This window comes from Ictidomys tridecemlineatus, chromosome 5 (assembly GCF_052094955.1).
Source record: "Ictidomys tridecemlineatus isolate mIctTri1 chromosome 5, mIctTri1.hap1, whole genome shotgun sequence".
Taxonomy (NCBI): domain Eukaryota; kingdom Metazoa; phylum Chordata; class Mammalia; order Rodentia; family Sciuridae; genus Ictidomys; species Ictidomys tridecemlineatus.
This window is the reverse complement of record NC_135481.1, coordinates 36,908,688-36,933,501: the sequence shown is the minus strand read 5'-3', so window position 1 is coordinate 36,933,501 and position 24,814 is coordinate 36,908,688. Positions and strand designations below refer to the sequence as shown.

The window sequence follows — 24,814 nt, the reverse complement described above, 5'->3', positions numbered from 1 at the left end:
TAATTATTTATTCTGATTTGTTATATATGATGGCAGAATGAAATTCATTTCATATTACACATATAGAGCACAATTTTTTAAGACACTGGTTGTACACAAAGTATTTTCACACCATTTGTGTCTTATACATGTACTTAGGGTAAAGATGTCTAATTTATTCCATCATCATTCCTACTCCCTTGCCCCTCTTTCCTCTCCCTTCCCTTTGCCCTATCTAAAGTTCCTCCATTCCTCTCATCCATCCCTCCCCACTCCCACACTCGCCATTATGTGTCTTATGAGTGTTTTTTTAAATCTCAGTTTATGTAAAAATCCTCATATCAAAGAAAACATTTGGCCTTTGGATTTTTGGGATTGGCTTGCTTCACTTAGCATTATATTCTCCAACTTCATCCATTTACCTACAAATGCCAATTACATGCTTTTTGTAAGAACTTTAGGTTACACAAAAGTATATATAAGGTAAACAAAAGTAAAATAACTCTGAACCTTTCCTATTCTCAGCCTACTTTCTAGTGGTAACAATTTTCTTTGTATCCTTTCATAATTGTTTTAGGCATAATGATACAAATAAATGTTCATGCATCTATATATGAGTGTATGTATGTATATTTACATTCTGTTAATAAATGTCATCTTCCTAAATAATACATTACTTTTTGAAAGTGGCACTCTATAGTAAATCTTTGCATACAGTCATAGATAATCAGTTGATGGATATATAGTTTAGTCAGTACCCTGATAACATTTTAATTAGTTCTAGTTTTTTCCTGCTATTAACCATTCTATAATAAAATACTCGTACATATCTTATTATAGGATAAATTCCTATTAGTGGAATTAATGGGTCAAAAATATGTGGATTTTTTTTACATTGACAGATATTGCCAAATTATTTCTTAAAAAGACTATAGCAAATTCTTTACCCACTAGACTTTTTATTCATACTTTTACCAACATTGAGTATTATTCTTCTGGGATTCATAATTTTTTTCTGGTTACTTTTATAAGTTAAGTTTTCCACATGAATTTTAAAATAATTTTTTTAGGAATTTTTAAACATTTTTAGTTGCTGAATATAATAATTTTATTTTATTTATTTATTTTTTTATATGGTGCTGAGGATCAAACCCAGGGCCTTACATGTGCTAGGCAGGCACTCTACCACTGAGCCACAACCCCAGTCCTAGGAATTTTTTTGTGTGTGTGGGGAATATTTTGATTAATATTTACTTTATACCCGTTGAACTTTCCTAATCTGAAATCTGAAATGCCCAATATCTAAAACTTTTTGAGCACTGACCATGCTACAAGTAGAAAATTTCACACCATGAAACTGTTTCATGTAAAAAATTATTAAATATTGTGTAAAATTACCTCTAGACCTTATGTGAAACATGTATATGAAACAAACATTCCAAAATCTAAAACAATTCTGTTTCCAAGCATTTTGGGTAAGGGATATTCAACCTGTAAGTCAATTTATGGTAAGTTGACTTTACCTATGCAAGAGTAGGTATGATTTTGCACTTTAATGAAACAATTTACCTTATTAATCCTTAGAGCTATTCTACTTTTTTCCCATTTTTACAAATAAGGAAACTGAAGTCATGAGGCATAAGTGACATGGTCATACAATTATTAGAATGCAGCACTGGTAAAAGTCTATCTGGTATCAGTCCATCTGATACCAGCACCTCTGATATATATATATATATATATATATATATATATATATATAATAATTATTATTTTTTTGTGGGGATGTTGGGGTTTGAACGCAGGGTCTTGTGCATGCGAGGCAAGTACTCTACCAACTGAGCTATAAAATCATACCCAGCCCCCTTTTTATTTTTTAAACAATCAAAAATACAAATTTGCCAGGCATAGTGGTGCACACCTGTAATTCCAGTGACTCAGAGGCTGAGACAGCACAAGTTCAAAGCCAGTCTCAGCAACTTGCCGAGGCCCTAAGCAACTCAGTGAGACCCTATGTCTAAATAAAATACAAAGTAGGGCTGGGGATGTGGCTCCATAGTTGAGTGCCCTGGTTCAATCCCCAGTACCAAAAAAATACAAATTTATTTTGACTTTTATTTGAAATGGGTCTTACACAATTTCTAATATTTGAAGTAATTTTATAGAAAGTGCTAATAGGTAAGGAACATATTATTCAATTTCAGGTTTTAATATCTCTTATTAGCTTGAGGCCTTTTCCTATTTTTTGTTTGTTAATTACTGCTTACTAATCACTTCTCCACCTCATTTAAGTTAGTTTTGTAGGGACTTTTACCTTTTAAAGAAAAATTCTACTTATTCTATTTATTTGCTTATATGTCAGCATCTGAAAATATTCACATTTGTTAAAATAGGTGAAATTGAGCCCAGAGCTACATATCGAGTCAATATTATAAAAATGCATGGAAGTAAAGCATTCTGAAGAAAATCTAGGACTACAGAATTTATTTGCTGAAATACAATGTATTATTCAAATCAAGAATAAGAGTGGAGAAGAATTATTCATTTTCCCTGCTAAAATCATGGAGATAGAAGAACAACAGCAGCCATGGAAGACCAACTTTTACACAGAATTGCCAAAAGTGGTGAGAATTCTTGAATGGTTACTCATTACAATGACTTTTATTTTGTTTCTTTCCACAAAACAAAAGTAAATTTTATGGGTAGAATCTGTAAATTTTACAAGTTATGTAACACTCTAATAGTCAGTTTGCTTGATATAAGATCTTACTGATTGTATTCTCTTGTTTTAGGAACTTCATGCCCACTTAAATGGATCCATTAGTTCTAATACCATGAGGAAATTAATAGCCAAGAAGCCAAATCTTAAAATCCATGATCATATGACTATGATTGACAAGGGAAAGAAAAGAACTCTAGAAGAGTGAGTTTGGGGAGTTGTGGAAATACTTTCTTTCTTTCTTTCTTTTTTTTTTTTCCCATTTTGGTACTGGGGATTGAACCCACAGGCACTGAACCATTGAGCCACATCTCCAGCCCCTCAGACTGTTTTTGTATTTTTTATTTAGAGACAGGGTCGCACTGAGTTACTCAGGGCCTCACTAAGTTGCTGAGGCTGGCTTTGAACTAAAATCCTCCTGCATCAGCCTCCCGAGGCAATGGGATTGAAGTCACATGCCACTGTGCCTGGCTTTTTTAAAATCAGTATTTTGAGATTGTAGTAATTTAATATAATATATAAGACTTCAGATTTTAGTAGTTAAAAGAAAGAGGGTGATCATCTGGCATGGAGAATATAACTTAACATTTTCCAACTGTCAGACTATTGACAGTATTTTTAATGATTTGTGTTATTTATGAATTATGATATATTAGAATATTCTTTAGACTTGAAGTAAAGGTGTATTGATTTTTTCCATTTGCTGATACTGGCAGAAGAGGCAGGGTTAGATAATAAGGTTTTATTTTCAGTCATTTGATTATCTTTCCAGATATATATAATTTTTGAAAAACCTATTCTGTGGTTCTTTGTAAACCTAAATATATACTTACTACTAGCCTAAAATCTATTTATTAATTCAGCTTAGAGAGTTTCTCTTGAGTGACAAGTTTTTTGTGACTACCATGTCAAAACTTTTCATATTGCAGGTGTTTCAAGATGTTTCAAATTATTCATCAACTTACTACTAGCCCTGAAGATATTCTAATGGTGAGACATGAAAGAATTTTTAGAATGAGTTACAAATTATGGTTTTAGAATGGTTTAAAAATTATTGACTAATTTATGCTTTTCTGTTGTTGAAAATGACCTTTTGCTTTCAAGAGTCTGATGAGCCAGGTGCAATGGTGCATGCCTGTAATCCCAGTGGCTTGGGAAGCTAAGGCAGGAGGATTGTGAGTTCAAAGCCAGCCTCAGCAAAAGTGAGGCTCTAAACAACTCAGTGAGACCCTGTCTCAATAAAATACAAAATAGAGCTGGGGATGTGGCTCAGTGGTTGAGTGTCCCTGAGTTTAAGCCCTGGTACACTCGCCTGCAAAAGAAAAAGTGTGTGACAAATGTTTTCTTTTTTTATAGCAATTCTTTTTCAAAAATATTTTTAAGTTGTAGATGGACAAAATACCTTTATTTATCCATATTTATGTGGTGCTGAGGATCGAACCCATTACCTCACCTGCACTAGGTGAGTGCTCTACCACTGAGCCACAACCCTAGCACCTGTAGCAATTCTTTTTAAAACCAGTTTTAAGACATTTTCCTAAGACTTAATGTTTAAAAAAGAAAAAAAACCTGTTTAATGTAAAAGATATAAGGAAAGAACCAAGATCACCATGGAGGAGAAAATTTGGTCCTGTTTTCCATATATAATATATCATATGAAATATTTGACCTCACATAGCCATGTCTTTGGTAAGACTTATCTGTATTCTAGAGGAGATTTTTAATTGTCTGGGTGGACAGTGAAGTTTATGAAGTACTTAGGGATTGGTGATTAATCTTTAGAGAAATTGTGCCCTCTCAGGGGATGATGGACTAAAGGACACCACTGTGTTCTCTTTTCCGAAGCGTCATGGTCTTATACGGAAGACTGGCTTATGTATCATTGATCTGACCAAGATGACATTTTGTTTTTTCAAAAACATTTTTTATTTGTTCTTTTTAGATATACCAAGAAAACATTTTGCTTGTAAATGTGGCACTGAGTGGGGGAATTCACTTAAAACTATAGCCAAAGTGACCTGTGACTTTGAATGTCAAAGAGAGGATTGGAATGTAGCCTGAAAATGTATTCGTTATTAAGTGTGCCAGATACTACACTCAGTGTTTCTCTCTAAATAGTATTTTTATTGTTCCCTTGTTGCAGGTGAAAAAAATGGACTTAAATGGGGCTTGAAGGTGTAGTTCAGTGGTAGAGTACACACTTTGCTTAGACAGAACTCTGGGTTCAATCCCTAGCACTACCCCCCATCCCCACAAAAAAGAGGTTAAATGGAACTTGTTCAAGGTCTCACACAGAGAGTAAGTGGCAGAACTGTCTAACTGATTCCAGAACCCATGTGCTTTCCAATTTAGGAACTTAACAAATTGTGATGTACTTTTATCTGGAAAAAGGACTGGAAAAGATATTCTCAGTCCAGAGGAGGGGAAAGCCCAAAACAGAGAAGAGTTGCCCTCAGTACCTATGGCAAGGAACAGAAGGAGCTAAACCTGGCAGATAAAATGTGGGTCCCAGGGCAGGTTTCTTGGATGTGGGTTAGGGATGATTCCATAGGCCTCACTGGGTCTTGATAAATCTTCTTCACTTTGTTCTTGTCCCAGACCTGCCAGCAACATTTACATTAACCATTTGTTTTCATATATACCAAAATTATCAGAGCTGGATGCGGTGGTACATGCCTGTAATCCCAGTGGTTCCAGAGGCTAAAGTAGGAGGATTGAGAGTTTAAAGCCAGCCTCAGCAAAAGCTAGGCACTAAGTAACTCAGTGAGACCCTGTCTCTAATAAAATACAAAACAGGACTGGGGATGTGGCTCAATGGGTGAGTGCCCCTAAATTTAATCCTCAGTACCCACTCCCACCAAAAAAAAAAAAAAAAAAAACAGAAAAGGAGGGCTTTGGATAGTGGATATGATCACTTTAGTCACTGGAAAGGACTGGTATTTCAAACCTTCATTCAGCCCAACTCTTCATTCTCTAACAGATTTCTATGTTAGTCTCAAGTTAGCTGGGGTAGGATGAGTTGGTTCCTCTGGTCTATTCAGTTCTAGGGTAGTGATAAGATCCAGTTTGCAAAGATGAGACCCACACTTTTGGTGGTGACATTGGCAGCAAGATGGAGGTTCTAGGGGAGCAATCACAGGGCCAGGTGCCAGCAATGAAGGTGGAGGCTGCAGGGTCATGCCCAGTAGTGGAGGTAGCAGGAGTATCTTACATGATATAGGAGTGTTCCATGATTTTGAATGCTATAGTATTATTTTAAGCTGGGTTTGGTTTTCCAGACCTCCTGCTGAATTTGAACTATCCATCCATTTACATTAACTCTGTTCCTTTGTCAGGATTCTAGACTTGTATGTTTATGTGCACATAGTCAAAGCAGATTAAGATTAGAAAACCAATTGAAAGGCTAACTAGGCCAGGCTGTCATAGCATCCTCAACCTGGTCTATTTTCACCTAGATTAGATTTTTCTTAGGATTGATGGTAGAAAATGAAAATGTTTTAGTAAGTTTTGGGTTGTTAAAATTGGTACAGTATTAGATACCATTTTGCTTTTAGTTATCACCTACTTTCTTTGCCTAATGGGAATTTTCCTAAATATTTCTGGGGAAAATTTAACTCTGCCAGAATTTATTGAAAAATACAACTCATCGGGCTGGGGATGTGGCTCAAGTGGTAGCGTGCTCGCCTGGCATGCGTGCGGCCCGGGTTCGATCCTCAGCAGCACCACATACCAACAAAGATGTTGTGTCCGCCGAGAACTAAGAAAAAATAAATAAATGTTAAAATTCTCAAAAAAAAAAAAAAAAGAAAAGAAAAATACAACTCATCCCCAAATAACATGGAGCTGGGGCATGGTTCAGTGACAAAGTTGCTTGGCATATGTAAGGTCCTGGATTTGATCCTCAGCACCAAAAAAAAAAAAAAAAAAAAAAAACCAGAATGAGAACCTGTCAGGAGCTGCCACATGGGAACCGAGTGCCCCTTAGTTTTGAGTGATGAGAGTGGGGAGATGTGGCAAGCCAGCCATGGGCTGTGTGTGTGTGTGTGTGTGAACTATGAGCATTGAGTGCACAGGGTGGACTGAACTGATGTTGCTACTCTGTTTGGGCGGGTGATGTATCCATCTTTTTGCTCCTTCTGCCTATGATCCTCACACAGCCCATGAGATGGGCGAGACCTTCCTAGATGTCAGGCAACCTTCTGACAGCAAGACACACAGATCAACCCCCTGAAACCCTAAGCAAGACTCAGTCCCCTGAAACTGGTCCCCTTGCCTCATTTAAATGGCTTATCCCCAATAAAAGGGTTCAGTACATGCTGAACTAATACTGGTAGGCTCTCTTTCATGCCTGCCTTGCCCCCCTTATGGGAGCTGTGGCTGAGGAGCAGTCACTGAACCCAAAGAAAAGGTACTTTCTGTGTCTGTGTCTTTATTTATTCCCCAAATTCACTTGGTGTGACCCTGACTGGTTTAGTTGTGTGATGTGACAAGAACCTTAAACCATGACTCTATATAGCAGATTAGTAATGCCCAGTCATTACACCAGCAATCATTTTAGCTCTTTATTTCTATATGTACATTTCTTAGCACTATACACACATGGATTATTCCAGTTGGTTTTTGCCTTATTTCTTTGTTTTTATCAGTTTGCTATTTGGAACACTTGGAAATAGAGGAATGGTTAAAAGCACAGGAGAATGCGGATGATATACAGATTTGGATTTAATGTGGGAATGAAAGGGATGATGGGAAATGTTGCAGCTTTGTCATGGTTTCTATCAGGGATGTGACCATGTGGGAAACTTCCAACATTTCTTGTAAATAAAATTTTTTTTTTTTTTGGTACCAGGGACTGAATCCATGGGTGCTTAGCCATTGAGCCACTATCCACAGGCCTTTTTATTTTATTTTATTTTTTATTTTGAGACAGGGTCTTACTAGGTTGTTTACAGCTTTGCTAAATTGCTGAGGCTGACTTTGAACCTGTGATCCTCCTGCCTCAGCCTCCTGAGCTGCTGGGATTAAAGGTGTGTGCCATCATGCCTGGTCACAAATCAGATTTAATAAATGAAATAAAGCTGTGCCACTTGGCACTTCCACTGTGACCATAGCTCTAACATTAGTAATGTTGTGTACATTGCCTTTATTATTAGGTCACAAAAGATGTCATTAAAGAATTTGCAGATGATGGTGTCAAGTACCTGGAACTGAGGAGCACACCTAGAAGAGAAAATGATACTGGTAGAATTCAATTTCTTCTCAGTGAACATACTATCCATTTTCCGATGTATTTTAATGTACTTTTAGAAGTTGGGAGTATGAGCACTAACTTTTATACTATTGTTCTCTATTTTCATGGGGACCTTTCTGCCTCACTGAAGGCCTGTAGCACTAGGGCCAGTGAGCCAGAATATTATGGTGGGGAGCACATGATGGAGCAGAACTGCTCACCTCATGGTAACTGACATGTGGGAAGAGAGAGGGAAAGCAGGGTCCCAGTATGTCCCCCAGGGTCTTAGCCCTTAGTGACCTACTTCCTTCAAGTAGGCCCTACCTTCTGAGGTTCCACCACTTCCCAATAAAGCCATGTTTTTTCTCTTTCGTTTTTCTACATTACTTTTTTTTTCAAGTTTGTTAAGTTACAATTATCATTTACTAAAATGTATCCATAAAGGCTTTAACCATGCTCTGTTGTAGCATGAAGTGAAAATGTAATTGTTCATATAGGGATGCTAAAGTTGAAAGATGAAATAGTTGATGATCTCTTTATGTATGTTTCCTGTGTGTTCTTTTCAGGAATGACTAAAAAGACTTATGTGGAATCCATACTTGAGGGTATAAAACAGTCTAAACAAGAAAATTTAGACATTGATGTTAGGTAAGAAGATTGTACCTTAGTAGTTATCCATTAAAACAAACAAACAAAAAACACTAGAATGTGAAGTTTTTATATTTTGATCATAGATGTAATAAATTTTAAAAAATTTGTCCATTAACTGATTTCTACCTACAAGAGAAAAAAAAATAAAATCAAGACCTCTATTGTTTAAGATAAGACTACAATTCTGAATTTAGTCATCTGGCAATAAAATTCTGAGTATTTTTACTTAAGTGGAATATGGCTTCTCAGTGCTGTTAAGCTGATTTGGACTTTTTACCATGGCCCCCATGGTCCCTGTGGTCTTACTGCATCTGTTACTTTTACAGCTTATCTAGACCATTTATCCTCAATTACTACACACTGGTCTATGCTCTGTTCCTAAAATAGGCCAAAACTATCCCACTTAGCACCTTGTACTTCCTGCCATTTTCACTTTCCATCATATCCTTGTACAGCAGGCTTTTTCACATTATCTTCAGGTCTCAATTTGGTTGTCACTTCCTCAGAAGCACCTTCCTTAGCACTTTAAGTACCCTTCCCCCCCACAGCCCCCACCACACACACAAATTCTCCAGTCACCATCTGTTTCCTTTATGGCATTCTTTATAAGAGACACAGAATTATCTTGCGAGTTATTTGTGTACGTATACCCGCCCACCAGCATTTAAGTTCAGAGAGGCCAAAGACTTTGTCTTTACTTTACCACTATGTCTCCAGTACTTTGAAGAACAGGCAAATAGTAGGGACTCAGTAAGTCCTTGAGTGAAGAAAGAAGGCAAGTTAGCTGAAGAGTTTCAGGCTATAAGATCTCTAAAAAATTAAGCTTAATTAGACTAAAAGCCCAATGAAAGACCCAGCAGAAGACAAAAATACAATGAAGAAAAGAAATCATATAAAATATTTAACCTCATTAATTGGGTAATCTTAAAAGGGAATTACAGTATTGTTTCAGAAGTCAAAAAAAAATAGAACTAGTGTTTGTGAAGTTATACACTGCTGTTATTATTATACCATATGTAATTAATAAAATCTCTCAAAGAGCAGTGTGTATCAAGATTTTTGATGGTTTTTGCTCTGAACAGTAATGAATCATAAAGAAAACAGATCTAGAAATGGATTGTAAGGAAACAGATTAATTTGTGCATAAGACTTTATTGTAGTATTATTTTATAACAAAAAAGAAAATATCCTAAAATATCCAGCAATCAGAGGTCAATTACATTATGGTATGTAAATATTAGTTTTACTATTTTCTACCGTTACTTAATGGTACAGGAGATTGAGTGAAGGAAAAGACCCTGTATTTTCTATATAGTTGATCCAAATTTTGTAAATAAATGAACAAATGCTAAAGGAATTTATTTTGTGAATAAATAAATTAATAAATGCTGGAGAAAAATCACAACAATATTAGCAGGGATTCTTTGGGTATTTGAGTCCCATAGAATCCCAACTAATGTATGAAGAATGAATCAGATATTTGATACATTTTTTAATTAGAATTTATATTAATTTTGTACCCTAATGAAATAATGAATCTAAGCCTTCCTGAGAACACACTACACCTATTTATTCTTGCCAAAAATTGAATCTGTTCTGGTTAAGCCTCTAGACTAGATCCAATTATCAGTTTATAGGAAATAGAAGAGACAGTAGAAACATATTAACAAAGGATATAACCAACAAAATGAACAATCTGATTTTCTTCAATAAATAAATAGCAAGATAAGAGGTGGGTGGGACTGGGGGAAGTAGAGGAATGAGTGGCTATAGATTTTTAAAAAAGAGAGAGAGATACATTGACTAACTCAAGATGTATACCTTATTTGAATCCTGTTAAAACTGTAAAAAATCAAATAATAAATAAAACAAGTGAGACAATTAGAAATTTGAACACTAACTAGATTTTTTTAGTATAAAGATTGTTTTAATTTTAATCAAAAAGATTTTATCATCCAGATGTTCCAAATAGTTTATATTTTCAGATACAAACTAAGAGTTCTAACTAGGTATTTGATGCTATTTAAGAATTCACATCTCATTCTCCCTGGTGAAGTAAAATTTTATGTTGTCTAGATGCAGGCTTTATTTTCCCTGGTAATTTGTATTATATGTGGCCTGCTATACCTATCTAGCCACACTAGAGTTGTCTTTTTCATTTGCATCATTATAATTTTCATCTATTTTTCACATTTTAAAGATATTTGATGGCAATTGACAGAAGAGGCGGCCCTTCAGTAGCCAAGGAGACTGTTAAACTTGCTGAAGAGTTCTTCCTTTCTACTGAAGATACAGTTCTTGGCCTTGACCTCAGTGGAGACCCTACCGTAAGTTATTTTTTCTAAATATATTTTATTTCTTAATGTTAGAAGCATTCAGTGGGGTAAGCATTAACATGGAGCATCCTACCTTCTCCAGAGAGTCCAGCATATACTCTGTAAATGAAGCTTTGTTCTGCCTTGGATGACCAGAATGTCTAGAGCAGGTGTTCTCAGCTAAAATTCTGTGAAAGAATTAAGCATCATTAATTTTTTTTCCTCATTATATAACCATTTTCTCCATTCTTCTAAAGATAGTGCATAACTATTACCAGCTCATATGCATGAAAGAGAAGTTAGTTCATTAGGTACAGGGGATGGATGTCTTAAGAGTATTAGGGCTTATTTATTCTCATAGAATCCCCAGATAAGAACAGTTGTCCAGAGTTGCTTCAGTGAAAGATTTAAGCAGACGTTTTGACATTGGGGGCCAGATAATTCTTTGTTGTGGGCGCTGTCCTGAGCATTATAGGATGCTTAGTGCATCCCTGATCAATACCTAGTAGATGTCAGTAGCAACCTCCCATGTGACAACCAAAATGTCTCCAGCAAGTGCCAGATATTTTCTGGAGGGCAACATCATCTGGTTAAAAACCTCTGAATGATTAGTGTTCAATGAAACTGGTTCTGATGACTTTATCTAAACATGGACTATTCTGCATCTTGTTTTAATTTAACAGTTTTTTAGTAATCATAAAATGTTTCTGAATCAGATGAGTTCTCCTGAGCACTACATATTTAGATATCTTTCCAGAAATAAAATTTATTGACTGCATATCACGTTTAGCTGATTGACCTCAGGTTCAGTGATACTGGGCTTTAGAGGGCAAGGACTGTCCCTTTGTCAGCTTTGTATTCTCCAAAGTGTCTGGCACATTGTAGGTATTCTATAAAATGTGCAAATGAATTGGTCTGCCAATTATTTGTTTGTTGGGACAGAATATCCAGTTCCTCAGTTTGCCTAGAATTCCTATGTATCCTCATTTTAACTTTTATCTTCAAGATAGGACAAGCCAAAGATTTCTTGGAACCTCTTTTAGAAGCTAAAAAAGCAGGTCTGAAGTTGGCATTGCATCTTTCAGAGGTAAATAATATTGTTTTAGTAAAAGAGGGCAGATTCTAATAGAATATAGTAGTTATTTGTGAGTAAAAATAAACCTGGCTTAGAAAAACATTTTTGAAGGGGAAATGTAGAAATATTTTTAGTTGTAGATTTTTATATTTTGGGCACTAGAGATTAAACCCACAAGTGCTTAATCACTGAGCCACATCCCTAGGCCCACTTTTTTAAAATTTTGAGACAGGCTCTCACTGAGTTGCTTAGGGCCTTGCCTAGTTGTTGAGGTTGGCCTTAAACTTGTGATCCTCCTACCTCAGCCTCCTGAGTTGCTGGGGTTATAGGCATGTACCACCACACCCACCATGAAATATTTTTATTTATTTATTTTTCTTTTTTCTTTTATTGGTTGTTCATAACATTACAAAGCTCTTGACATATCATATTTCATACATTAGATTCAGGTGGGTTATGAACTCCCATTTTTACCCCAAATACAGATTGCAGAATCACATCGGTTACACATCCACATTTTTACATAATGCCCTATTAGTAACCATTGTATTCTGCTACCTTTCCTATCCTCTACTATCCCCCCTCCCCTCCCCTCCCATCTTCTCTCTCTACCCCATCTACTGTAATTCATTTCTCTCCTTGTTTATTTTCCCATTCCCCTTACACTCTTATATGTAATTTTGTATAACAATGAGGGTCTCCCTCCATTTCCATGCAATTTCCCTTTCTCTCCCTTTTCCTCCCACCTCATGTCTCTGTTTAATGTTAATCTTTTCTTCCTGCTCTTCCTCCCTGCTCTGTTCTTAGTTGTTCTCATTATATCAAAGAAGACATTTGGTATTTGTTTTTTAGGGATTGGCTAGCTTCACTAAGCATAATCTGCTCTAGTGCCATCCATTTCCCTGCAAATTCCATGATTTTGTCATTTTTAGTGCTGCGTAATACTCCATGGTGCATGAAATATTTTTAAATGTAATTAATGGTAAGGGCTCGGTGTGGTGGTATGTACCTGGCTGAGGTTTCTGGCTGAGTTACACACCTTAGTTTCTGTTGCACAGTAGTTTCTATTGCTCCTTTGAATTGTAACATTTCATTTCAAAATGTTCTGATCATTTACCTTTTGGGGCCTTTGGGCTGTCTAGGAGATAAACAGTACAGATGGATATTTTAATGGTAATTGTGGTAGTAGTGAGCTTTGTCAAAGTAGAACATGAGCACATTGTGTGAGAAATGTCTGGGCCCTGGAATCAGATGGAGTTAGGTTTTACCCATAATCTCTACCATACACTAGCTCTAGGCCCTTGAACAACTTAAAAAATACTTTATATTTTTAACTACAAAATTTTTATTTATCTGAAGAAATTTCAAGTGTAGGGAAGTATAATACAGAAGGAAAAAACATTAAAATGAAAGTCCCCTTCTCATTTCCGTTTTGCTCCTCAAAGTTAATGCTGTTAACAGTTTTGTTTTTATATTTCTCTAAATCTTTTTTGAATATCTTTGAACATATAGACATAACACAAAACACATATGCATACAGAGTTAGGTGTTTTGTTTTTTGAAAATTTTCTGAGTTTTAATTTCTTCATCTTAACACTCTGTAATCATAAAATGTTATAAGCTTTAAAGAATTGATATGGAATGGCACAAAGTAAGGTTGTAGTAAGTTTAAGTTTATTGTTATTACTGAAATTAATGTAGAATAATATTGAGGAATAAATAAAATAAAAGGAAGAGGGGTTGTGAATATAGCTCAGTAGTAGAGTACCTGGCCCTGTGTTCAATCTCAGCACCAAAAAAAGAACAGGAAAAAGAAAGGTGCCGGGCACAGTGGCACAAGCCTATAATCCCAGCAGCCTGGGAGGCTGAGACTGAGGATCATGAAGTCAGCCTCAGCAATGATGAGGCACTAAGCAACCCAGTGAGACCCTGTCTCTAAGTAAAATACAAAACAGGGCTTGGGATACAACTCAGTGGTCAAGTGCCCCTGAGTTCAAATCCTGTGGTACCGGGAAAAAAAAAAAGCTACCTATGTTAACTACACAGAGGGACAAGAGTACACAGTATAGGAAAAAAAAATTAGTAAGAACAACTGAAAGAGATCATTAATCCCTTTTTCTTACTTTTCTGAAGATTCCAAACCAAAATAAAGAAACACAAATGCTCCTCGATCTACTTCCTGACAGAATTGGACATGGAACATTTCTCAACTCCTCTGAGGAAGGATCCCTCAATCTGGTAGATTTTGTGAGGCAACACCAAATCCCACTAGGTAAGGCTTAGGTTTCAGGTCTCTCAGACAATCCTCTGGCTCTTTGTCCCTCAACCCCCAGGTTGCAAGCCCTAAATGGAAAAGTACTGTTCTAAAATTATAAATATCATATAGAAATTCAAAGAATCATTGGATGTATGTTTTCTGATCCTCATTTAAGTGAGAGTTTTTAACTCCTGTTAGAATGTAAGCTCCATGACAGTGGGTCCCTCTCTATTCACTGCAATAATCCTCAGTAAGTATTTTTTGAAGGACTGAGGGTCACCAGGATTTTGAAAATAGCTTTTATGAAATTGACATGTTTCATAAAATATGTGGCATTTATTTAAAAACTAATTATGGAAAATTCAAAAAATATATTTTTACATGTCTGTTAACTTTACTCACTTGATGGTGTATGTACTTATGAAGTGCCTACTTTGTTGTTACTGTTCTTAAATACTGTTAATAGAGCAGTAAACAAAACAGACAGGGTTTCTTTCTCAAGTAACTCCTGTGGAGAAAAGATAGTAAGCAAATACATAAGAAAATATCACTGTTAAGTTCTATTAAGAAAATTAAACTGGATGATAAAATAGTGATCAGATAACCACTTTCTTGATGATCAGAGAAGGTCTTTCTGAAGACGACAAGAAGTGAATACCTACAAATCATTTTACTGAATGGTCAATTTGCTAAATTTACAAACTGATCAGTTTACAAAAAACCTTTGATGTATATTTTTAAACTATTTATAGAGTTTTTAGCAATTCATAGTGAGATTTTTTTTCTTTTTATTAAGACTTTTAAATATCCACAAAAGTAGAGAGAATAGAAACTTCTTTCATAATGATCTTATTTGGTGTGGTGGCCCAGCTAAGTGAGGGAGCATCACCTGGACTCAGTGGACCTGTACTGAGGCTTCTTTCTTTTTTTTTTCTTTTTTATTATTTTTTTTATTGGTTGTTCACAACATTACAAAGCTCTTGACATATCATATTTCATACATTAGATTGAAGTGGGTTATGAACTCCCAATTTTACCCCAAATGCAGATTGCAGAATCACATCGGTTACACATCCACAATTTTACATAATGTCCTATTAGTAATTGTTGTATTCTGCTACCTTTCCTATCCCCTACTATCCCCCCTCCCCTTCCCTCACATCTTCTCTCTCTACCCCATCTACTGTAATTCATTTCTCTCCTTGTTTATTTTCCCATTCCCCTCACAACCTCTTATATGTAATTTTGTATAGCAGTGAGGGTCTCCCTTCATTTCCATGCAATTTCCCTTTTCTCTACCTTTCCCTCCCATCTCATGTCTCTGTTTAATGTTAATCTTTTCTTCCTGCTCTTCCTCCCTGCTCCGTTCATAGTTGCTCTCATTATATCAAAGAAGACATTTGGTATTTGTCTTTTAGGGATTGGCTAGCTTCACTAAGCATAATCTGCTCTAGTGCCATCCATTTCCCTGCAAATTCCATGATTTTGTCATTTTTTAGTGCTGTGTAATATTCCATGGTGTATAAATGCCACATTTTTTTTTTATCTATTCATCTATTGAAGGGCATCTGGGTTGGTTCCACAGTCTAGCTATTGTGAATTGTGCTGCTATGAATATCGATGTGGCAGTATCCCTGTAGCATGCTCTTTTAAGGTCTTCAGGGAATAGTCCGAGAAGGGCAATAGCAGAGTCAAATGGTGGTTCCATTCTCAGCTTTCCTAGGAATCTCCATACTGCTTTCCAAATTGGAAGTACCAATTTGCAGTCCCACCAGCAATGTACAAGTGTACCCTTTTCTCCACATCCTCGCCAGCACTTGTTGTTGTTTGACTTCATAGTGGCTGCCAATCTTACTGGAGTGAGATGGTATCTTAGGGTGGTTTTGATTTGCATTTCTCTGACTGCTAGAGATGGTGAGCATTTTTTCATGTACTTGTTGATTGATTGTATATCCTCCTCTGAGAAGTATCTGTTCGGGTCCTTGGCCCATTTGTTGATTGGGTTATTTGTTATCTTATTTCTAATTTTTTGAGTTCTTTGTATACTCTGGATATTAGGGCTCTATCTGAAGTGTGAGGAGTAAAGATTTGTTCCCAGGATGTAGGCTCCCTATTTACCTCTCTTATTGTTTCTCTTGCTGAGAAAAAACTTTTTAGTTTAAGTAAGTCCCATTTGTTGATTCTTGTTATTAACTCTTGTGCTATGGGTGTCCTATTAAGGAATTTGGAGCCCGACCCCACAATATGTAGATCAGAGCCAACTTTTTCTTCTATCAGACACAGAGTCTCTGATTTGATATCAAGCTCCTTGATCCATTTTGAGTTAACTTTTGTGCATGGCGAGAGAAAGGGATTTAGTTTCATTTTGTTGCATATGGATTTCCAGTTTTCCCAACACCATTTGTTGAAGATGCTATCCTTCCTCCATTGCATGCTTTTAGCCCCTTTATCAAATATAAGATAGTTGTAACTTTGTGGATTAGTCTCTGTGTCCTCTATTCTATAGCATTGGTCCACCCGCCTGTTTTGGTACAAGTACCATGCTGTTTTTGTCACTATTGCTCTGTAATATAGTTTGAGATCTGGTATCGCTATACGACTGATTCACACTTCCTGCTTAGAATTGCTTTTGCTATTCTGGGTCTTTTATTTTTCCATATGAATTTCATGATTGCTTTCTCTATTTCTACAAGAAATGCCTTTGGGATTTTGATTGGCATTGCATTAAACCTATAGAGAACTTTTGGTAATATCGACATTTTGATAATGTTAGTTCTGCCTATCCATGAACAGGGTATATTTTTCCATCTTCTAAGATCTTCTTCTACTTCTCTTTTTAGGGTTCTGTAGTTTTCACTGTATAAATCTTTCACCTCTTTTGTTAGGTTGATTCCCAAGTATTTTATTTTTTTTGAGGATATTGTGAATGGAGTGTTTTTCCTCATTTCCGTTTCAGAAGTTTTGTCGCTGATAAACAGAAATGCCTTTGATTTATGCGTGTTGATTTTATATCCTGCCACCTTGCTGAATTCATTTATTAGTTCTAGTAGTTTCTTTGTAGACCCTTTTGGGTCTTCTAGGTATAGAATCAGGCAATCTGCAAATAGTGATAATTTAAGTTCTTCTTTTCCTATTTTTATGCCTTTAATTTCTTTTGTCTGTCTAATTGCTCTGGCACTGAGGCTTCTTTATCCAAGTGTGCAGATGCCAGCAGTCAAGTCAGTGAAGTGTTTTACTCTGGCTGAAGAGCCAAGTACAGTGTTTCAAGGTAAGAATTTGTTAATAGCACAAGTAATTCTTAAGATGAACTTACCTAGAAGCAGCAGGCAGTGAATGGATGGTCTGGGTAAGAGTGTTCAGAAGTTTTCTTAGAAGCCACGGGAAAAGTCTGTGGCTCACTTTTGCCTCTTCATAGTGCTGTAACTCTCATGCAGTGCTAAAAAAATTTCCTTATCTTTGTTTTGGTCTCCACTCTATAAGACCAGGAGGAACTACAATAGCCCTTCAAAAACGCTTCTGTTCCACTGTCATAATTTCCTGTCTTGTTCATCATAACTGGCTTATAACACATTTCTCTTTCCTCTCCATTTTGGTAATGAAAGGGAATCACATGGCTGTGAAGAGAGTATTAACTCCTTGTCTGGTTCAGCTGTTGCCATATGTGTAGCACATACTTCCTGCACAACTACATTAGTTGAACTATAATTTTTTTTTAGGTGTAGATAGACACAACACAATGCCTTTTATTTTTTATTTTTATGTGGTGCTGAGGTTCGTCCCAGGTCTCGCCCGTGCTAGGCGAGCGCTCTATTGCTGAGCCACAATCCCAGCCCCATAAATTTTTATATCACACAAAAGGAAAGGCCAGTTGTGAAGAATAATAAAACTGCTGCAAACCAGCATGGTTTGTAAATATTTCTCATGGGTCCACTTGGTGAACACTGTATGAGTTTATTTATTGCTTTTAATGAGATTTTTTTTTCCCCTTCCATCTAGAACTCTGTTTGACCTCAAACATCAAAAGTCAGACAGTTCCATCTTATGACCAGCATCACTTTGGATTTTGGTACAGCATTGCTCATCCTTCTGTGATCTGTGTAAGTTGTTTTACATGAAGTATTTTTCTCTCTCTTTTTTTTTTTTCTTTTAGGCTGCTTTAAGTGCCTGAGGGGAATGCCTGAGTAGAATGCCTGACTAAAGGAGTTAAGAGGGGGTTAGTCCTTGAGAGGCTGCAGTGGGCCTGGGTGACTCTGGTCTGGGTCTATAGGAAAAGGTCCTGGACAATATCTAGGGGATTTTTTTTTAAATACTGAACCCTAGCACCCATCCTATGAAATTATTTGGTAAGTTGTAGTCATGGATGTTTTAAAAGCTCCCAGGGTGATTTAATGTGCAGCTAAAGTTGAAACACTAGTCTAGTATAAATAAGACTCTTTAGTTACAGATATGCATATATACATTTATAGGCTCCTATTTAGACTGTTTAAAGAAGCTTGGTAAATAGGAAAATATAAAGAAGAGAGTTATTTTTAAAAAAGTATTTTCCTTACTTATTTTGAAACATTCTTATTTATATTGACAGACTGATGATAAGGGTGTTTTTGCGACATACCTTTCTCAAGAGTACCAACTGGCTGCTGAAACATTTAATTTAACCAAGTCTCAGGTATGGGATCTGTCTTATGAATCCATCAGCTACATCTTTGCTTCTGACAGCACTAGATCTGAATTGAGAAAGAAGTGGAAAAATCTGAAGCCCAAAGTATTACACTTTTGAGCTATAATAAGATGAACTAGTTTTGTTTTGTTTTTTTGATGTTCTGGGGATCAAACCCAGGGCTTCAAACATACCAGGCAATCCTCTACCACTGAGCCACATCCCCAGCCCAAGGTGAATGAACTATTATTGTATATGTTGCAAACAAGATCTTTCTTTTATGTCCCATTCAGTAAATTGTCTCCCACTTCCTTCAAAGCATAGCAAATTCATGGGCTCTATCACCAGGACCTTACATATGGCAGGTGACCAGTAAATAGGTCTTAAACTGACTAGTAGTGACATGGCTCCCTGGCTGCCAAGCCATGCAGCCAGTCATTGGTCCCTGCCAAGAAGCAGCAGGGGAGGAGTGGAGTGGTAGAGCAGCAGCCCAGGTCAGATGGAGTGCAGGCAGCAAGTGTGGGCCATGGCTGCACAGAGACTATCATGCCAGCGTGGGCCTGAAGTGCAGAGGGCCTGAACCAGGGTGGACCAATGCCATAGGCAAGCCAAGACACACTGACCTGTCATCCCACCACAGCTCGCCCCAAATAGTGCACACACCTGCTCTGCTGGGCACCATGGGGCTTCCTAGGGACCTCTGCCCCTAGTGAACATGTGCAATTCACTGACCTCATCCTCCTGCTTTCCAAGAAGCGGGGAGAAAATGGAAGCACGGCAAACTTGAATGGAATTCTAGACTAACCAATGGTGTTAGTACTTTTCCAAATAGGATTTAAAATTAGCATAATTTTGGACCAGTGGCATTAGTACTTTTGCAAACCCTGATTTGCTTAAGTTTGGACCAATAACACTGAACCAAGTGCTATATAAACCCCTAGACAAGCACACTCAGATGGAGAAAACCTGCTATCCGGTGCCCTCTTGCACTGCAAGAGTTCTGTTCCTGTTTCTATTCTTCAGTAAACCCTGTCCTTACACTTGTTCATCCTGGTCTGTGGATTTCATTCTTCAAATTCATGAGACAAGAATCCAGAAACAAGAAGAAATTGGTGGTGAGCTCCTGGGGGTCTGCTGCAAGACTGGAGAGCATGGCCCATCATTACTAGATGCAACATTTTTTGGCTACAGAGGCCTGCATCCTTACATAGACCCCCACCCACCAGCAGAAGCAGAGGAACTCCAACTGCTGGAACACCAGCAGAAGCAGGGAATCAAGTGTCATCTCAAAACTCTGCTTTCAGCTGGCCTTGAGGTCTTACATAGCTTACCTCCATGCCAATTTCTCATTAGGAAAAGTTTTGGAATTACTAGTGTAAGGTAAAGAGAAAGGGGAAACACATGATCACCAATACCTTTAAAGTTTCAAGCTTTTGACAGTAGCTCTGTATTATGTTGTGCTTACTTTAATTAGACTCCCCTCATTTACTTTAACTCTTTTAAGTATTATTCCCCAAGACTATTAATGCCAGGTCACACCAGACACCATAGAGTTGTGTGAATGCCTAATAGTCAAGGTTCATTTACTTTGGGTATCTTAGTTACAAAGCTAGCTATTAAAATCTGGCTTTGCCCTTCTCATGACTGTCCTTGTCAATACTTGAGAGGGATTGAAGTCTTTGCTCCAATTTAGGAGACAGTAGCTGACTGAGGAGTGAGAAGGAAACTGCTGCAGTTTCTATTTTCAGGTGTTTCTGTCACTTGAGCTTTTTCTTTGTGGAAGCTGCCAGGATTTCCACCCCAGTACTTAACATTTTCCTCAGTTCAAAAGTTATTTTTAGTAGTGATAATGTTGGGGTTACTAGAATTCTTTAAGTTTCCTATGACCCCTCCCCTACACAATGGACCATACACAGACTTATATAAACTCACATATCATGGCTTCTTTAGCTGAAGACAGGAACAACTAAGATTAGTTCTGAATGGTAAGATAATTTATTAGATACCAAAGTATGCTTGAATTGCTTTTCTTGTTAGAATGTATATTTTCCCTGGTATGAGAAAAGAAAGGATGATGACATCCCTAATTTCAATTACTAAAGGTTTCTAATAAGCTTTGTTTGTCTTTCTTTTAGGGAACAGGGTAGAGGGAAGCTCTTAGGTTTTTGAAGTTCTTAGATTGTTTGTAACCTTATATAGCTTTATATTATTCTTTACCCCCACCCACTCAGATATTGCATAGTTAAAAAATGTTATTTATCCTCAAAATGTGCATATTTTACAGCCTCTAAAATGTAGAACAAAATTTAATGATATGAAAATATACATCATATTTTCATTGAAAATGGTATAAACAATTTTGTTTTATATATATACACACACACACACACATATATATATGTATATATATGTGTGTATATATATGTATATGAAAGCTAGTGGGACAAATGATTTTAATTTATTAACTTTGTTGTGAAATCACTTTCACAATATAAAAGTCATGCTAGTCTTAACTCTGTGTAGGAGCATGAGTACAGCATAAATTTTCCTGTGTGAAGTTTCAAAATTTAAAATTCATAGATTGGCTGACAAAAGAATTTTTGAGATTTAACATCAAATTTTTTAAGACTTATTTTTTAGTTGTAGTTGGACACAATACTTTTATTTTATTTATTTATTTTTATGTGATGCTGAGGATCAAACCCAGGAACTCACACTTTGCTAGGTGAGCGCTTTACCGCTGAGCCACAACCCCAGCCCTGGACATCAAATTTAATAGTGAAGTATTGAATGTTTTCCTCTAAAGATTGTGAGCAAGTAAAAGATATATGCTCTAATCACTGGTCTTCATCTGAAGTAGAGATCTTAGCTAGCCAGTGCAATAGGAAAGAAAAAGTAAAAAGAGGGAAGATTAGAAAAGAAAAAGGAAAGATATCTCTATTACAGATAACATGATTATTTACATAGAAAATCCTAAGGAATCTACCAAGAAGTAGAACTAAACAAATGCATCATCAGGGTCCCACAGAATATGAGGTCAATATATAAAATTAAAGGCTGATACAAAGGTCATGGCAGAAAGTGTACAAATTAGCCTAGAATACCTTGTTGCATCAAAAAATAAGAAGTGCACAAAGGACAAAAGAACAAAAGAGCAAATCTGAAGAGGTTCTTACTAGCCAAATCTGGGATAATTTGAATATCAAAATAAATGACAGTGATAGGTTTTTGACCCATTAAAGTAAGAATCCATGAGTTTATACTAATAAAAATAAGTAGGAGGAAAGGGAATACTTTTCCTTACAGTAAACTAATATTATACTTTAAAAGGATGGAGTTAGAAAACTAATGGATGCTAAACTGATGGGTGAAAGTTTGAGGGACAGGATCTTTAACATTGTCTCAAAATTACTCTCCACATATTAATTACAAAGGGGAAAATAACAGAATTCTGGTAAATATATCATAGCCAAAGAACAAAATCAACATCACCAACAAATTTAACATCATGTGCCTCCTGACACACTGAGAAAGACAAAATATCCCTTTTATTAATCATCAAAGTGCTCACTCTCAATCTAATCATGAGGAAACATCAGTGACATAAACCTAAATAGTGAGGGTCATTCTAAAAAAAAAAGTCTAATATTCTTTAAAAATGTGAGGCTAAAGGAAAACAGAGGGTAAGTTAAGATTAAAGAAGAGTAAAGGGCTGAGCATGTGGCTCAGCAGTAGAGTGCTTGCCTAGCATGCACTCCAGGATGGCCCTGAGTTCCATCCCCAGCACTACAAAGTGAGGGAGTGGAAATGACAAATATAAAACATGATATGGGACAAGGAAAAAATTTACTATAATGGGAATTATTGGAATGGTTGAAGAAATTTGAGTAGATAGTGTTATGTCAATTTTATATTTACTGACTTTGAAAACTTGAGGTTTAAGAGAATGTCTTTCTTCTTATACTTTAAAAGGAAATACTTGATATTAAGTATTTAGGAGAAAAGGGCAAACTTATTCTAACTCAGGTGATTTTTAAAAATATATTTAGGTGTGTGTGTGTGTGTGTGTGTATGTATGTATGTATGTATGTATGTATGTACATATATATAAAAATGAAAGCAAATGGGAAAAATAAAACTGGTCCATCTAGATATATAGGAATTCCTTTTGGAACTCTTCCTGTAAAATTGAAATCATATCAAGATAAAAAAGTTACAAACAAAAACTATATGTATGCAGATTGGAATAGGCCTTCAGAAAGCCTTATTTTCTTGACTCTTTCAATGATTTGGCATTTTGAAAAATATGCCTACCTTTTACTGATAATAGTAGATAATCCTGTGCATATATCCCCTTTCATCTTTGAATCCCATCCCATATTTACCTGGTCACCAGTATAGCTGCTACTTCTGCTATCTCTGTTGCTAAGAGCATATATAGCTTGTGTCTTATCAATACATCAAATGAACACAGAGGTCAAGAGTTGTACTTATCTGGAATGCCCCTTAATTTTGCCTATTCTAGTTCTATATCAAGACCACTAAGCTTATTAGAACTTCATCCTTGTCTCTTCAAATGTTGCTTTCTTTTTTCTTAATATTTTAGTTGTAGATGGACACGATATCTTTATTTTATTTAGTTTTTTTATATGGTGCTGGGGATCGAATCCAGGGCCTCACACATGCTAGGCAAGCACTCTACAATTGAGGTACAACCCCAGCCCCATAAATGTTGCTTTCTTGTCTTTTAAAAATTCTCAAATGCCAATTTTGGGCAAGCAGAGATTTGTGAGGCCAAAGAAATACTCAGGTGCTTGGTGACACTCAGGATAAAGTTATTGAGTATATACCTCACTGTGTAGAATGAGATGAATGTCCTTTAGCTTCTGTTCTATGTTTACGGAAGATATCAACAAAATATTTTTAAAGTAAATTCTACTTAAAAAATTTGATGACTTTACTATTTGTGGAAGACTTTAAAATCATTTCTCTAATTTATCTGTTGGGTTATATAGGTTTAACCAAATACCCCTGGGAATCTATGCAAATATACATACATATATGTGTGTTAAATGATCTACCCTGTCATATTTTGATCACAGTGGAGCTCTTCTGGCCAGACCCTTATGACCTTTAAAACACGTTGGGGGCTGGGGATGTGGCCCAAGCGGTAGTGCGCTCGCCTGGCATGCATGCGGCCTGGGTTCAATCCTCAGCACCACATACCAACAGGGATGTTGTGTCTGCCGAGAACTAAACAATAAAAAAACATTAAAAATTCTCTCTCATTCTCTCTCTCTCTCCTCTCTCACTCTCTCTTTAAAAAATAAAATAAATATTAAAATTCTCTCTCACTCTCTCTTTAAAAAAAAAAAAGACATGTTGGGCTTCTATTTCTAATATTTAACCTAATTTCCAGTGGTTCAAAAGTTATGTTTGTGAAAGAACTCTATAGTGGGCCTAGTAGAAACAAGTTAATAAGTTTATTTTTATATGTATCATATGTAAAAAAAAAATCATATATTACTTTTAGCACCATGGTTTCAGAGAATACTCCATAACATTTTATATGCAAAGACTTTGAGACATCCATGTCATAACATAGCTAACTGAGTAAAGTTTTCATTTTAGATTTTGAATTGAATAATGAAAGAACTGATTCATCTTTACATTCTTACTTCATCTCCTTTCCCTTCTCCCTTCCCTACCTGGTCACCATAAAAATAAGGCTACACAAAGTTGACAAGACTCAGCTTCTAATTTGTATTACAATAAGTGAGAAATGGCAACAACACAGTGAATACATATAAATGTTAAATTCTATGGCATTAATCATAGAGGACAAGCAATCAAAGGAAGAATGACAGTATATGGAAAATATGAAAAAGAAGTAGCAACACTAAGGAAACACCTGATAAAAATAAATGACAA

At 36.2% G+C, this 24,814-nt stretch overlaps 1 protein-coding gene across 9 annotated transcripts in view; it reads left to right on the top strand.

Moving 5' to 3' along the window:
• The window catches only part of Mapda (N6-Methyl-AMP deaminase), a 40,294-nt gene that overhangs the window by 2,590 nt on the left and 12,890 nt on the right, over positions 1-24,814 (top strand). For 2 of the 9 annotated variants that reach the window (XM_021726323.3, XM_013358199.4), the window contains exons 3-12: positions 2,373-2,603; positions 2,772-2,902; positions 3,628-3,688; positions 7,852-7,939; positions 8,495-8,576; positions 10,780-10,906; positions 11,901-11,981; positions 14,103-14,241; positions 18,223-18,323; positions 18,809-18,892. In XM_021726323.3, coding sequence (XP_021581998.1) covers positions 2,421-2,603; positions 2,772-2,902; positions 3,628-3,688; positions 7,852-7,939; positions 8,495-8,576; positions 10,780-10,906; positions 11,901-11,981; positions 14,103-14,241; positions 18,223-18,323; positions 18,809-18,892 — 1,077 coding nt within the window. In that variant the 5' untranslated portion in view covers positions 2,373-2,420. Of the gene's footprint in view, positions 1-2,372; positions 2,604-2,771; positions 2,903-3,627; positions 3,689-3,766; positions 7,726-7,851; positions 7,940-8,494; positions 8,577-10,779; positions 10,907-11,900; positions 11,982-14,102; positions 14,242-18,222; positions 18,324-18,808; positions 24,165-24,814 lie in introns of those variants that run through there. The other 7 variants (XM_078049730.1, XM_005316481.5, XM_013358201.4 and 4 more) reach the window with 6 other exon arrangements.